The 17214-nt window shown below is 39.1% G+C and overlaps 1 protein-coding gene across 1 annotated transcript in view; it reads left to right on the plus strand.

Annotated features, from left to right (window-relative positions):
* Nucleotides 1–17214, plus strand: part of arhgef10la (Rho guanine nucleotide exchange factor (GEF) 10-like a) — a gene marked incomplete at its 5' end in the record, with an annotated part of 119178 nt that overhangs the window by 69953 nt on the left and 32011 nt on the right. Inside the window, one exon of the mRNA XM_079242019.1 lies at nucleotides 4148–4269. Within this exon, the coding sequence (XP_079098145.1) occupies nucleotides 4148–4269 (122 nt within the window). The remainder of the gene's footprint in view (nucleotides 1–4147; nucleotides 4270–17214) is intronic.

Raw genomic sequence — 17214 nt, forward strand, 5'->3', positions numbered from 1 at the left:
CGTACATTTTTACAACATGTGGCATCGCCCTGCCGCGGACGATGTTGCTTGTTAGATATGAAATAACAAGCTTCATTGCACAAAAAGCAGACATCACTGCCCACGTTGATCGCTCCCGGCTTCAGATGAAGCTTCTCGTGGAGGATGTAACAAGAAAATATAGCTGCATTAAAACACTGGATAAGATATATGAGATCCCTTTATATAATTATTTTTCAAAGGGGCGTTGCATGCGCTGTGTGAGGGAATAGAGAGGGAGCGCTATATATATATATATATATATATATATATACGCTTCAGCTCAGTTTCCCTTCATGCACCGCATCACACATTGGCTGTTTTGCGTGCATGCCATGGCAAGAAGATGCAAGAAGACATTATTGCAGGGTGAAAAAAAGGGAAAAGTAGAGAAAGGAACAGAGCAAGCGATAAGAGTTAGCAAGAGTCAACATAAGACCAGCTTTTACTGTCCAGAGATATTTCACACCGCAGGTAGGATGCAAGTATTTGTAGTGCCTCTTTAAAGCTGCTGTATTCCACCAATTAGGTACTTATGGTGTGAAACATAAGGTGATGACCACCTCTAGTTTGAAAATGCGCAAACTGTGTTTTATGTAAAACATTATCTAGTTTGGTGAAACAAAACTGAACCATTTAAGAAGAACTTGCATTACCAGACCACATTAAGCCCTCAGTAAAACATGGTGATGGGAGTTTCACACTGTGAAACTTTAGGGGTTGTTTAGAGGGACTGTTTTTGAGTATAAATGATAAATGTCCAGTATAACAAAGTTCTTCAAAGACAGAATTGCTCATCAGTATAAATGACATGGCTCAACAGCTTATCTGGATGCAGTAAAGAAAAGTAGAGTAACCAATCACAGCTATATGGGAATTACTTCAGGAGACGTTTTTGACTGCATAAGCTAAAACATACACCCTGTAGAATCTTTGCAGAGACTACTGAAAATAACAGTTTGCAGATACACCCATCCAATCTGACAAGGCTTAATAGGGTTTTGAGGAAGTATGGGATAAACTGCCTAAATCCAGATACTCAGTCCAAGCTGTAGAGACTTACCCAAAAAGCCTGGCGAGTCTGTGGACTCATGTTATAAGTTAGTAATTTCTTTCTTCAATTTTTGATTTGGTATTTTCTGAAGCAAACTATATACTTAGTACAGGTAGTATGCACACTGATGGCGGTATAAACCCATGTCACCCGTTTAAATTATATTTTCAGCGTTTTCTTGTGCTAAATCGAACACACACATACTTACACTCAGTGCTGTGATAATGGTGTTAATAAGAGAGTATTGTGAGAGAGTATAGAGTATTGTGATATATAATTTCAACAGGTAGGGCTACAAAATAGGTCCAATGAATAGTAAGTAACATGAATGTGGCACTTGATATGTTTGTGCATCTTCCTATATTAAACAAACTGGTTCTGGGTTATATTTTTCACTTTTTTTTTTTTTTTTTTGCTATAACATAATTTTAGGGCTGCACGATGGCATTGTGGTTAGCACTGTGGCCTCACAGCAAGAGGGACGCTGGTTCGATCCTTGGCTGGGCGAGGTTTGGACAGTGGCCAGAGTTTGCATGTTCTCCCTGTGTATGCATGGGTTGTCTCTGGGTACTCCAGCTTCTTCCCACTGTCCAAAGACATGCATGTTAGGCTAATTGGTTTCTCTAAATTGCCCCTAAGAGTGAGTGTGAGTGTGAGTGGTTGTTCGTATCTGTGTGGCCCTGGGATGGACTGGCAGGCTGTCCAGGGTATACCCTGCCTTTCGCCAAAGACTGCTGGGATAGGCTCCAGCTTCCCTGCGACCCTTCAATGGATTAGGCAGTTAAGATAATGAATGAATGAATGAACATAATGTAAAATCCACCTCCAGCCTTGCTAGTTTGCTATTTAAATTAAATTGGATTATATTGCTGCAGTTCAGTCAGCACAAAGCAAAACAAGCAACATCAAGTCCTGACATTGTGATACTCTTGAACGTTTTTCAAAGTATTTTTTATCTTGCGTAATTGGTAAGTATACTCGAAGTACACTCACTGAAAATTAAATAAAGCAAACTTTTCCCATTTATTTAAAACTAAACTAGTTCTACCATAGAACTAGATATGCTATATTAGCATTGCTATTTATCTTCAGGCTTAGCATCACCGTTCCCACCATGCACATCCCACACTATGTGTAGGGCACCAAAGTCAGGTCAGCATATTAAGCCTGACTTGACCTGACAGCCTTTGGCTAGCAGACGTTAATGGCTAGCAGCACCGCTGTTACATAGCAATCATGACATACGTCTGTGTCTAAACTCTTCTTGCAAAGCATCAAAACACACTGCAACTTTCTGAGCTTCACAATCTGTGTTTCTGACTAGTTTGATGGCAGGGATATTTGCTGTGTACAAACCGGGAGCCTTTGCTTTCCAGAAGTATCCTGAAGACTCTAAGAAACTGCAACACTTATTGCTTCCAGGACATTACGGCAAAATTTTATCATACATACCATGTCATACATGAGTAACTGGATATAAACACACCAGCTGTTTTGGATATGCACCGTAGCTCATTCAGTAAACAAACACAAGAATACACTATTGGAAGAAGAGGCGGAAAGAAAGAGAGAAAGGGACAGAGCGGAGTCAACATTAGACCGACTTGCATTGTATGGAAAGAGTTCCCAGTACAATTTGAATGCAAATGCCAACGTATGTGCCCGACTGAGAAAGTATGCCACAGTTCCTTAGTGTATCACTAAGAGAGCAATAAACCTCATGTATTGTATGAATTTAATTTTTTGTCTTCTAATTTTGGGCATTTTGCCTTGCAATTGGCAAGAAAATCTCATCACACAATTTAGAATTCAGCTTTAAATTTTGCTAATAGCATTTCTTATGCACAGGCCTGTAATAGGGCTGATTTTAGTGGGGAAGATTAAAAATCACATTTTCTCTTCTTTTAGAATGTGAAACTAATATTACAAAATTCATTATCTATAAAACTAGCTATTAGATTAAAAATCGTTTGGTGTGGGTTTATTGTGACTTAATGGAACATTCTTTGAATGTTTGATACTTTTATGGATGACTGAAGTTTTTTGAGAAATAAATGTGAAAAAGCAGAAATAATATTTAGCTCTAAAATTCTTTTAAAAGGGATTTTTTTTCTTTAATGCTTTAAGAGTGTGGAAATTACACTGATGTGTGAAGTTTACTTCCAAGAATTTACTTTGGAAATAATAACTAATACAGTGGCAACCTTTTGGAATACAGTGGAAATCTTTTGGCCCTGTTCAGACTAACATTAGCTTAATAGACCTTACACATTGCTAACTTATGCCATTCTTTTTAAAGGATAACTAACCAGAAAACCATTTTAAAACTTCCTCTAGGCTGATGTGGCTCCTCTGGCGATCCATGAGTGTAGGAAGACCCTACTGTCCTCCAGGATCTGTCACCTTGGGTGTACAATCACATTTCAGAGTTAGCCAGTGGTACCCCAGTCACCCTTCGATCTCCGCCCTTTTCTACAGACACTGTCGCTTATCAAACAAATTCTTCTACCAGCTTTTGATTTATCACATGTAAAAGACAAACTGTGTGTTTATTTTAAGGCTCCACATGCAATCAAACCAAACAGGCATTTTTGACAAGCTGTTAAATCTCATGCACAATTTACTTACCTTAAAATTAAATAGATGATTACATGGTTGCTTAATCGGTCCTTTGGCAGATTTGCAGCTTGTCAGTGGGGCACCTGTTGTAAAGCTACGACTGCAGAGAAGGCATATCCAGTCTTATAACTCAAATCCAGCAGTTGCATTTTTCCTGTTGGGAAAGACTCTCAGTGTTGATTAAGTGCAGGTTTAATCACTGCTCAGGCCTTGTGTTGGCGGTGCCAGGCGTCGCCTCCTACAACAGAGAATAAGCCTCTGGCTGATTATTAGATTCACATGCTAATAACACTGTTCACATTACATGCCTCGGGTTGTAAAATGTCTTTCTGATTATCTTTTGTGGTTAGACATAGCTTCAGAGAGTTCTACAAACTGAAATTCTGGTATACATGCTAGTAATCAATTTTTTTTAATTTTTTTTTTTTTAAAGAAAGTACTTTTTTTCTGTTTCAGGAGAGGAGAATTCCCCAGGCTGGTTATGTGGAGAGGATGAAGGGAAAACAATAGTCCCCTTTTGGTGTCCACTGCTTGCCTGTTACATGCCGGTTTTTGCTGCAAAGTCCCTCGAGAGAAAGGTAAATGTGCTCTGTTCATTTTAAGATTAAACAAGAGTTATTGAAGAGTTTGAAAAAGCTTTAACTGAAAATATTTACAAGTATTCGTCTTGCTCCAAATCCCTTTTGTCCTTTTTATTGAATTTTCAAAATTATGAATTATTGGTTTAACCACCTTTGTCAGCAATGATAACCGCTTGCCATTTCCTGTGGCCATGGAGAAGGCCACCCTAGTTTGCTGTGCCTTCAGCTTCTTCTGAATTTCCAGGAATCCACTTTGTAATTACAAATTTCAGGGCTGTTGAAAGTGTTCAATAGGGTTGTGTACTGTGCATCTTTTCCATTCCTTGTTTTTTTTATTTTGTTTTATTTGTTTGCTTCAAGTATTTTTCCTGTGACTTTAGCCTCAAACTAGACCGTTCCAGAGGAGAAACACTGCAGTGTGACAGAACCTCCACCATTTTTCACGTTTCATTCATGTTTGCGTATATCACCGTTTTAAAACAAACACATTGTAAAACATCTCCACTTTGATTTTGTATGTATGTATACCATAATTCTACGACGACTGCAAGTCTTTGTAGTGAACATTGGAAATAAATCTTTTCTTTTTAATGCCTATCTTTCAATGTAAGTGTTCACCTTGGCCTGTGATTGGCTACTTGGTTGCATATGTGGAGTACGGTTTGGCATAAGAACACTGCTAAAGTTGATGCCAGACCTACCTGAATTACTTTAAATTCCTTTTATCATATTTTTCTCAGCACCAACCTCAAAAGCTGTTTTGAAATATCCAGAACTGCTGACCACTGGTGAAAAAGACCACTGGTGAATGCTGAATATTTTATTCCTAGTCATGGAAACTGTTATTAGATCGCCCTTGTTTTTACAAACAAATGTACTTTTAATTATACCAGGCATTGAATTTTGGTAAAAAAGTGTGGTCTAAATAAATTTTCTGCAAGTGCAGTGTTTGCTGCCGTTCTGTCTACCGTGTACATACAATAAAACTATAATATATTGCCTAAGTCATGCCATGTGACCATAGAAAACTAAGCACAGATGAGTCTTTCTGTTTTATAAAGTTCATTAAATAAACCAGTTGTCAATAACTGTGTACAGGGTATCTCCAGGTTTGTATTTTAAATTTCAGGAAATGGAAGTTATATTTTTTAATTGTGACACATGTTGTGAAGCACAGATGATATCAGTTTTATCCATTTAAACATGAGCTTAGTGTTTATACACCATCTGTCTGCAAACTCTAGTAAATTGTTTCTTGAGCATGGAGTAGTTTATAGAGATGCATGCTTGGTAATTACAAATATGATGCATTAATTTGCATGCAATTTTACACTGTAGTAATGACAACATTACCGTTCATTTCTCCAACACGTGTGAACGGTAATTGGGCAGAACTCTGTGTTAATGATGCGCCAGATCTTCTGATTATTTAGGAATTTAACTTCATCTGGCAGGCACTATTTTATTATTTACCAATGCTGTCTGGTACGGATGTCTGCTTTATGGGGCTAAATATAATATATGAATCAAGTGTGAAGTATTTATGATGGAAAGCCAAATTACTGTAGATGTTTTGGAGGCCAAAGAAATAATGAGAATTACTAAAAAATACATCACATGAAACTTTTTTTTTATATATATAATGCTGGTGTTTTCAAATATAATTGGGAGTGCAACAATGCTAATAATGCCATAAAGCAATGAGTAATGATGTATTTATGAATAAACAGTGGAACAAATGACATTTTCAGCTGCATCGTTTCTTATTTAGGATTTTAAATCAGGATGCCTTCATGAGCTTGCCAACAGAACGCTGTGTTTCTGTAGTGGCAGTGTTTATGTTCCTGGGAAAGGCTGCATTACTTTTTCTCAGTTTGTCAAAGCAATTTGACTTTTGCTGACATTAATTCTGCTTTCAACCAGCCATTAGTCCAGTCGTAGCAGAGTCTGGGCTTTAATAAATGAGCGTGTCAGAAGAGATCATAGTGTGTCATTCTGCACAGTCACTTCCTGTTGAATGGAATCAAAGCCCAGTTGCCTTGACCCGAGCAGATAAAAATGGACTTTCTCTGTGATGATTTCACTCTAAAATACATACCACTGGTATTATAAAGTGACATAAGAGCTTCCTTTTAGGTTGCTTTCTGATCAATACAAGCTGTTAAGACGTAGAAGCTTCCGTTAGAGCAAGTGGTCAGCACAGGTGAGAGATCGACTTAAAGGGCTTTTGAAGTCTCTGGAAATGGTTTGAAATCAATTTGCAGGGGCTGAAAGATGATATTTCCAACCACATTTTCTATAGCCATAATGTGGTTATGGTCCTATTGAGCAAGTTGGGTGGCGGGGGGAGGCACATTACCATGTCCACCAGGGGAGGGTGTTATAAAGTGATCATGCAATTACCTTAATGGCATTGGAATGCCCTAGCATAAATCAATGTTTCAGGATTAGATTAAAACCTGTACAGTAACCCATAGTCTGCATGAGGATGAGAGAGGAAGGTGAGGTTAAATAGCAGCTCGAAATGCAAAAAAAAAGTCTAGATTTGACATGCTAAGAGGGATTTCCCACAAGATCTTGAAGACGTGGCGTATTCAGTGAAAGACTGTTACATCTCAGCGGATGCTGATCCAAGTCAATTAGTTTATTTAAGCCAGAGGGACCCCGCCGTCTCTGCTCATATTTCCTGCTTCATGCCAAAACGAATGAAGCACCTGATCACAGCAGTAAAGGACATGGCAGCCGTGTCAGACACAAATCTGGCTCACCATGAAATGTAAATCATGGGAATTTAATTCCTTTTTTTTTTTTTTTTTTTAAATATGTCAAATAAGTTTGCACATTTTTTTGGAAGTAAAAGTGCAAAAAAAAAAAAAAGAAAAAAAAAAGAATTTCTGCATGCAAATGTGTTCAGATTTTTCTTGCAGTGCATGGAGGTTTCTATGTATTTGTTTCAGTTTGTATGACAGCTTTGGACTTTTAAACGTCTAGAGGATGTTTATGGAGTAAAATTTGGGGAGGGGGGGGTCGAAAAACTGAAGAGGTAGGCAACATATCTTTCCCTTTTTTTTTGACTAAAGAGAAGGTAGCATTAAATGGAGTGACTTTAAGTCCTTCATGCAGAGCAGACTGTGATTAGGGGCTTAACTCAGCAGCAGTCCCCCTCTCCCTCTCTGTGTCTCCATCTTGGCCTCAGCGTCTGCCTTTGAGACACACGCCTCTCTGTGCCAAAGCTCCATAGCTCTTGCAGCTTCTCTTGGCAGTCTGAGTTACAGTGAGTAGAAAGGATGAAGAAAAGGAGGCAAAAAAAGAAAGCCCAGATTAAAAGAGATGTGGCCGAAGGGGCTGAAGCTATTTCCTGCAGAAATAAAGTTCTAAAGCAACAAAGCATGAACAACAAGCACAGGTCACCTAAGGGAGCTTAGTCCACTGCTGGCTATGTGCAGCTCCGTGCAACCCAGTCCACTCAATGGGAGCTACTGAGGGCTACTGGGCGTACTCGTTAGGCGCCGGAGATAAACCTTATCACAAGGCTGCTGAGTGAGAACAGCGGGGGCGGACTGACTCCTCTCAATTTATCTCTCTCATTCTCTTCCCTTCTCTCTCTTCTCTTCCCCCCCCCCCCCCCCCCCCCCCTCCCACACACACACACACACACAAACACACAGAGAATCAGGCACTATCTTGGTTAATAGACGAACCGCATTCTGATCCTTGTTGTTTAAAGAGTCACAGCACGCTCTGTTTAACTGCCCTCTCGGCCATTTTGAAAGATGAAACAGGGCAGGTTTGGCAGTTTGCCCACAGGGAGGTGTAAGGTGCTTGGGTTAAGCGATTAATAGGAGATTCTAAAGCAGACTTTCACACAAGAGAAACGACTGTTAAATGGAACAATTAATGCCATTTTCAGCAGTAGCATGTTGGTGTTTGATGTCAGTTTTATCAGAATGAATGCTTTGGATTCATGCAGAAAAAACTCAGAGTTGACAGATATGTCAGGAGAAATGTCGCATAGAAATGTTAGATTGATTTTGTGGTCTTGTTTCTGAGTGCGTTGTTGGGGATTCTTGCTTGCATCACCTCGACAAAAATTAAGCTTAGTTTGACATCTACAGACAAGTACAGAATGTGTCTGTGAAACCCAATAATCTGACAGCTGAACAAGGTGTTAACCAACCGGTACTGGTCACATGTACTCCATTGAATAGTGAGCTAAGTGGCTAAAATTGCATACCTGTCTTCATCTGACTCATACATGCTCTCATGCACGGCTTATTCAGAAAAATCTCTGAAGCATGTCAGCGTTTGTTGCTGTCCTGATACGACCATTTTCAAACAGGCACATGTGCAATCTATATTTGCAGAATTGTACAGCGGGGGACAGGAATCTCTCTGCAACATTATGACTCACAGACCATCTCTTCCTCTGCAGCTCTGGCTATGAAAGGTTCTTCTTTAGATCCACGGGCTAAATAGACTTAAAGAATGGTAAAGGGACATGTTTCCAGACTCAGTTTATGAGGCATTAGGCTAGGAAAGGGTTGAGGATGGCTGCTATGCCAGAGCTCATATAATACCTTGGGGGATTTCATCATGTATGCTTTGAAGTGCGGAATGACAAACTGGAAAGGGGTTTGTGCTGCATCAGGGTTAGCTTTCTCTCTTTTTTTTTCTGAAAGGATTAGATTCTGTATCCCAGCTGAGAAAAACAGCAAAGCCTGCAAACATCTCACCCCTAATGCACTTCACGAGTTTACGAAGATCACACAGATCATCATCTTTATTTATTTAAATACCCATGTCTTGTTCCTCTTTTTTTAATGGCTCGCAATTAAGCCGTGAAATCCATTAATTGTGTTATAGGTTGTGCCTTTACTTGCCATCTGTTAGAACTGCACTCTGCGGGGTCACTGGGGTCTGCACTTGTTTACTTGGTTCGCTTGTGTTTCAGGAGTGTGTTGTTCATGTTCTTCTTACTCAGAGTATCGTCTATCTTTCCTGCTGGTGGGGCGATAAGAGAACAGTGCTGAGCATTCAGACGCCACATGAAAGCGACTGCTTGTACAGTAAATGAGCTTGTTGAGTGGCATATTTGGCACTAGCTAGTACACAGTGTTCATGGCTCCATTCTATAGGATTGTATAGAGGATGAGCGATTTACACACACAGTAACTTAAAGCTCTTACATCCAAGTGGGAAGGCTGTGTCTGCATGCCTGTGTCACACATTACAAATGAGAAAGTATGTCATAAAATATGGATTAAAAAGGAGGACAGGGAGAAAAAGGTGACCTTTCCCAAAATAAAACCTTTTTGAAGATTTATTCCCTCTTCCTGTGCAAGAGCATTTTTTAAATTACATTTTTTTTTGTTTTAAGCTAGTCATTAAGTTGACACCTTTTAAAATTCTTCTCCCTGTATTTTTCTTAAAAGGTTGTTTTCTTCTTTTCTGAGTGGCATTTATCAACCATTTCTCTAATTTGTCAGGAATAGAGTCCACAGCATGGATTAAAAGCTCATTCCAACCACATATCCACCCAGACACCCCCCCCCCCCCCCCCCCCCCCATTTCACACTCTGCAGTAATATCTTCCTGGCAAACAGAAAACACTAGCAGCGGGATGCACCAGTGCACAGGAGGGTTTCCAGACTGCACTTTGTTCCCTCACAGACCTGATCCTCATCACAATTGGTTTTCGTTTCAGCATTTATAATATTCCACATTGTGCTTTTTCTGGGATAACAGGGTCAAGTGTCAGAACAATGATGACCAATGATTTTCAGTGTTCTGTGCTCCGTTTTATGGTTTCAGCGTGACATCAGTGTGTCCACCTCAGCTCTTTAGTTTGGGACACCAAAAGTTAAAATAAATAAATGTACAAATTATAAAAAAAAAAAAAAGAAAAAAAAAGCTATAACATAAAAATATGCTGGGCTATTTCACTGATTGTGTTTGGGTTTTTGGGATTGCAGCAGTTTTTATATGCATTATGCTATATTTATATAATCAAACAATTTGGTGTAAATGTGTAGCTTGAACAAAAACTGCTTTCAAGATTCAATGCAAAGGTACAAGACCCCACATGGTTTGTAAATGTGCTGTAGTGTCCCCTCCCCCCCAAAAAAGTTACCATCCATTTACCATTTAACATATTCCCATGTCTTTTTTTTTTTTTATTGGAAAACATAATAAACCCCAATGTTGTTTTAAACTTTGCATGGTCATAAGCTATACAGTCATGCATACCACTTTCTCCACCAAAACACACCACCTCTGCCTCTAAATTCAAGGAGGGCAGAAAAGCTCTTGGCATGCAGAATATAAAGAAAGTAGCCACGTCAATCCCTGTGTGAAGCTGGATCAGAGCCGGCCTGTCACTCGAACTGATACGACTTGGCCCCTTCTGGTCACTGTGACTCGGCTCAGCAAAACCAAACTCCAGACACACCAAACTTGTCACTGTCAGATATACGGCAGACAGTGACAGCACACAATCTCAGGCTGCTTTAGATTCCCGATCAAAGAGGCCCTTTCTGTGAGGTCAGGGCAGAAGTCAAACTTTGGCATTCACTAAGAACAACTCTGAGGGAGTTGTGACAGTTTGCAACATCTCGGCTAATGTACCAGGAGTGCACAGAGGTCAGTCTTTCTTTGTAGATCTGGATCTCTTCTCTGCCATAGCTAAGCAGCCTCAGCAGCCAAGTTTATTGAACTCAAGTAATGATTTGAAGGTACTTTGAAGAATAAGCAGCAACTGCCGGCTGTGCACCTCCCTTTGCAATGATTTTAAGTCCCATGTCAGCAGCTAAAAAGATTGAAGAACCACAAAGGTAAAATGGAAATGTGGTGAGTGAACACTCCTGAGACAAATCCTGACATGTGCAAAGTCACTAACAGGAGGTTTCTATAGAGTTAAGTTTCATAAGCTGCTGTAAAGACGAACACCAGATCAGAAAAGACTCAACTGGAAAATCTGTTTATTATCAGAAAATTGTTCCAGATAGCTGTTGTTTTTATTCTTTGTGTCAGCATTGTATTGTTCCATATGTTCCATAATTACTGGGATCAGAGAAAGGTTTTTATGAATGCCTGCCATCTTCACCTTCCTTCCCACTTATCAGGCTACATAGTAGCACTGTTTGTGCACACAGCGTGGGCAGCTGGAGTTACTGATGTGTTTGCATTGAAATGAATAGATGTATTTGCAAGATGAAACACAAACACCCAAGAGACTGTATGAGCACTGATACATTGATGGAATTTTTCCATAATTTCATCTGACGGACCCCTACCTTCTCAGATCAAACATCTGAACAAGAAAAGGTGAAAAAGAGTTTTATTTGTTTTGTTTCTGATCAGTGTGGTTGTTACAGTTAAGGTAGAATGAAAGTATTAAGTATTATTTTACTGAATATAACTTTAACATCAAATTAATGTTATTTTCTCTTCCTCTTTATTGGCCTTTTTGCCAAAAGAGGGCCACATAGTGCATATTTATCTTCTGAAAAGGAATACCACGCCCACTGATTGACAGAGAGGTCATTTGTAAAGGGCACGATCTGTTGCTGCGACAGTTAACATACTAATTACAGGGACTCATAGACATTTAAGCCCTGGCTCAGAGTAGAGTTCTGCTTCTCTGGCTCTGCGTTTTTGCTCACTCTGTACTTGTTAAGATAGCATGCGTGAACAAATTATGTACCCAGAAGGGAAATCCTGTAGATCTGCTAAATGTGCTAATTTGGCCTGATTCATCCTCTGTGATTATACATCAGTGTGGAGAAGAAGATATTCAAAAGCGGAATCAGTTCAAAATGAAAGGGAAGAAAACCCAGTCTTCTATTTGATTTCTTATTGTGTCAGACCAGGCTTGTCTGTTGCAATGATACTTAGTCTCTGCTCTGCTAATTAGGCTTACTTGCTCACTTGTTTTCAAGACATGCACACACCAACACTATAAATGCTGCTTAAAGTAGCAATTGTTGGACGTGTCAAAATAATAATAGATGAGTATTACCTCTTCCTGTCTTTTGGAGAGGAAGAGGTAATACTAATACTTTGGATTGAAGTGTATGCTCAAACAACTTGATTTGCATTTTAGAAGCAGTTATGATTTGTGTTGTCTTGTGTGATGCCAAACAATCGACCACAGAGTTAGGGTCCAAAGATGGGTGATTGAAATTCAAAAGGTGTTCCTTGATGTGCAGAGCTTTCTTGGCAAAAGCAGTCACAATCACTGCATGCCTAGGATTGAGATGGAATTAGAATTCTTTTTATTCTGCATTTCATACCGTCAGATGTTAAAGATTAAAGAAGCCAATGTTTCATTTTTCGGCCTCATATTGACAAAACGTTGTATAATATTCTGTCTTTGAGGTCCGCAAAGAGTGCTCACCCCAGGCTTGTCTTGGCCCGTTGTAGATGCCTCCTGCTTCTGGGAAATTAGAAGGGGAAGGTGACGGAAGCGATTGACTACGTCGCAAAAGTTTTGGCCTGTAGTCCTCTTTTAAACCCATTAATGTGGGGGCAGGACACTGCTTTCATCCAGAGTTGGAAGAGCCATGGCCGCAGGACTCAGTTGTGGCAGTGTGAGGGTCCGTGTATGTGTGTGTGTGAGTGTGAGTATGAGCTTGGGGCATAGCGACTGAGTGAATTTGCATCACATTTGTTGGGCATGCTGCAACGGTTCAGCGAGGAGCAGTGAAGGACACGAGGAGGAAAATCTCAGTCGAGTCATGAATATGAGTTTATAATGTCCTACCAATGTCAGGCTGTGGCTCTGAGCAGCAATATGCAAAACCACTCTCCAACTTCATTCCACTTATTGCCGATATGATCTGTGGCATAGCCGAGGGAGACAGGGAATGGCTACTGTACAGACAGTGGTTATTAAATTGAGGAAAAAGTCCTGAGGGGGTTTTAATAATAAGCTGATAGTCATATGGTTTTGCTGCATATCCTAACCACCTCTAAAGGACCTGAAACAGACCCATAAAGAGTTAAAACTTAGGCTGTCTACTCAGCTTCCTCGTGCAGATGGTTTAATCTTATTGTCTTGAAATGACTTTGAATACTCAGAGTGTAATGCAGCCCTGCAAGCACAGCAGGTGGTTGGCCCTTTGATCTCTGCCTGTAGATGCTGGTGGAATTTAAATCACAGGGTGACATCTAGCACATGAAATCATAACATTAGCTGCAAGTTTCAGCTTTGATCCTGTTGTCCTTTTAAATTCGGTTCATCTGTGAGTATGATGTCTTAGAAAATAGTTAATTAGCAAACAACAGTTTGCTGTCCCCATATGTTTGTGTCATGAGTGTGCATGGTGAAAGTGTGATGTTAAGGCTCAGGCTTCATAGCAAATGCATTCAGTACAACTTGACTGTGCCCCTTTACTGAGTCTTTGATGCTAAATTTGGGTATGAATATGAACCTGGATGTTGCTGTTCTTGGTTGTTTTGTGGCGTGATTGTGTAAATGCTCATTTCTGATTCCTAAATCAAATCAAATCTTAATCATATCACTTTGTGACATCAGCAAATATAAAGATAATATATTATGGTCAAACATGGTTTAGATCTCTACTCAAAATATTTTTTGACTCTTGGTTGATATCAAGGGCCCATTTACATGTGGATAGTCTTTGTCCAATTGGGGACTTAGTTCGGTTTGGTTGTGGACATTATCCGGGACCGAGACTGTGGCAATGCTTCTCTTCTCAAATGAATCGGAGCTTTAAAACAAGTTTTACACTACGCCAGAGGGAAATATGGAACTCCATCAGATCCTAGTGGTCTGGGTTGGTAAGTTTTCTGTCAGAATTTTTACTAAATTCTTCCACATCTGACAGTGAGCTCTTTCCCCCCTCCAGAACCACCCATCACCCCAAACACATATGTTTTGGTTGTTGCTTTGCTTGCAATGCCATACGTTTTTGCACGGTGATGTAATGGTTAACTCTATAGTGACAAAGAAAGAAGGTCACTGGTTCAAGCCTCGGCTGGGGAAGGTTTGTATAGTGGTCTTTTTGTTTGGAGTTTGTATGTTCTCTTCATGTATGTGTGGGTATTCTCCAGGTACTCTGGCTTCCTACCACCATCCAAAGACATGCATGTTAGGTCAGTTGATCACTGTAAGAATGATACTGAGCAGGAATGTTTGCTGTTGGGATGGGTTCTAGCTTGCCTACAACCCTTGATTGGACTAAGCGGTAATGATGATTAATGAAAAATCAACCCAAATAATATTACATTCTACATTCTAATGAATTGGTTTCTCTAAATTGCCCTTAAGAGTGAGTGTGAGCGTGAATGGTTGCTCTCTTTGTGTTGACCCTGCGATGGTCTGGTGACCTGTCCAGGGTGTACCTGCCTCTTTCCCAATGATTGCTGGGATAGACTCCAGCCTGAATTGGACTGAGAAAACGAATAAATGAGTGCCATTAATTGAAACTCCAATGCACTTTGTTTTGCAGTCTCCTTACTGTATTTGGTCTGCTTAAAACTGACTGACTTGTACAAGTGGACTAGGATTTGAATAAATAATGCTGGTGTGAATGTGCCCTAAGAGTACCAGATCATAGTTAACGACATCAACTTTGTATCCATTTGCCTCTCACTTGAGAAGCTTTATTGGTTGCTGCCATTTCAATTGTTTTGTGAGATCTGACCACAAGTAGGAAGGACTTAGCTTCACATCTGGCTTTAACATTCCTTCCGCATGTGTTCTAAGTGACTGTAATTCAATCACAGTTATCTGCTCTGTATGGAAATAAATAAATCCCTTATGTGTTGCTTGTCAGCTGAGCAACACAAAACAAACACCTGTTGATGAACACAATTCATTAAAATCACGAACGCTCTTTAGCTAAACTATAGATTTATTTAGACATGAACATGTCATCGATTCAACTAAGTGGCATTCATTGAGGAGCTAAATCAGTAAGCTCAATTTTACAGGTTAACAAGGGAGATATGGGGAAAGTACAGGCAACTAAGATGAATTATTTGTAATGTCTCACTTTTAACAGCTAAAATTCTTAACATCTCACAGTGGCTCTTCATCTTAGCTATTTAACACAAATACTGCATATAACTGGTTGAAAATACTGTACCACGTACCTCGAGTGAAGTTAGATACTTCTATTTGGTTAATGCATGGCATTTTACCTCACCAACCTTCACCACAATGGGTTCAGTTAAAGGCAACTTTAAAAAGAGACAAAACTTTTCCAGTGGTAATCCAGTAAAACTTATGAAACCAAAATATATATATATATATATATATATATATATATATATATATATATATATATATATATATATATATATATATATATATATATATATATATATATATACATATATATATATATATATACATATATATAATTTTTTTTTTTTTACTAAAATCCCACGGACTGGTGTTGCATCAGTTCCAGTAGCCAGCTGCTGTCTATCACTTGTGATGTATTTTAAAAAAAAAAAACACACACACACACACACACACACACAAAACACAATATTCATAAGAAACAGATTTTCTGTGAATAATTCATCCTGTGAGATTGTACATGGTGTATTTTTTCGGGGAGCCGTCAGCTGCAACACATCAGATCATCATATAATGCATGGGTGCAGGTAAATGTACTTTGCATTGTAAAAAGCCAAAGTCTACACTAAGGGGAGTTAATCTCTTTTACAGAGCACTGCTTGTGAGCTGCAGGAAACTTCATCATCCAGACTTTTCGTACATTACCTAACACTATCGCCATGAAATACATTTGCATAATGCCTGCCTTGTGGCAAGTTTGGCACACCTCAGACAAAGAAAGAGTGGCTGTTTGGAACACTGCCATTTCTGACAAGTCATTCGATCAGTCACAGCACAATGGGTTGAAGGGTAAGAAGGTGTCCTAAAGTCTTAAAGATACAAGAGCAAACTGAGAAAAATGAGATGTTTTTATGATGCGTATAAAGATATTATTTATTTATTTTTATTAAAGCATGCAAATGGATTTACCACTCTCCACGACTGAGTGACTGGACTATTATTACATTGATGTTTCTGGTGGTCCTCTGTCTTTGGTGGTCAGAACTTTTAACAAATACGGTGGTCAGGCTTCACTCACTGAACAGCTGTCGTACCTCTTGTCTTTTTTTTTCTGTTCCACTGTCAACATCTGTTCTTTTAAGTTTTTACATGCATCGCACGCACTAGATGTTTTCTCGCTGAGTATTACCCTTGTTGAAATAGTATTTTCTTAAATTATGTATTTATTTCATTTTCTCCTCATTTTTTTGACATCTCTATAAATGTTATCTAAATACTACTTATATTTACATGCATCACAATTTTGCACCAAAGATATATGTACCCAGATTCTTTTTAAAAAAAGGCACAGTTTTATGCTATGTCAATAATCAGTTATTCTTTTCGGACAAACCAAATGGCACACAAAGACATCCATGTTAGGTTAACAGATCCCTCTTATAAAATACACTGTTCCAGTGGGACTGCCTGTATAAATCAAGATTAAAGAAATGTTTCAATTTAAATGTGTAAAGTGCTCCAAAGCTATTGTTATGAGATAATAGATTCACAGAATCAAAATCACATGAGAATTCCTCTTACTCAGATTTTATATGTTTGTGGCCAAGTAAACTTGTATCAGACCAGTTAGCATCACAAAGATGCTCCTGCCACCATTTTGATCAGAAGTGAGAGAATTTCTTCGCTGAAAGAGGTGTTAAGAAGCACTCAGAAGAACAGATGTTTTGGCTCTTCTCCCAAGTGTTATTCAGCATGTGTTTGATTGTTTAGCAACAGGCTCCATTCTGTTGATCTGGCTGGTTGATAGCTAAGGGTACATGGTGATAGACAGATGGTTCACCCCCTCACCTGCCAAATATGTTTTAAAAGTGCTTGCCCTTTTCCAAACAGCT

Source organism: Telmatherina bonti (assembly GCF_933228915.1).
Source record: "Telmatherina bonti genome assembly, chromosome: 6".
Lineage (NCBI taxonomy): Eukaryota > Metazoa > Chordata > Actinopteri > Atheriniformes > Telmatherinidae > Telmatherina > Telmatherina bonti.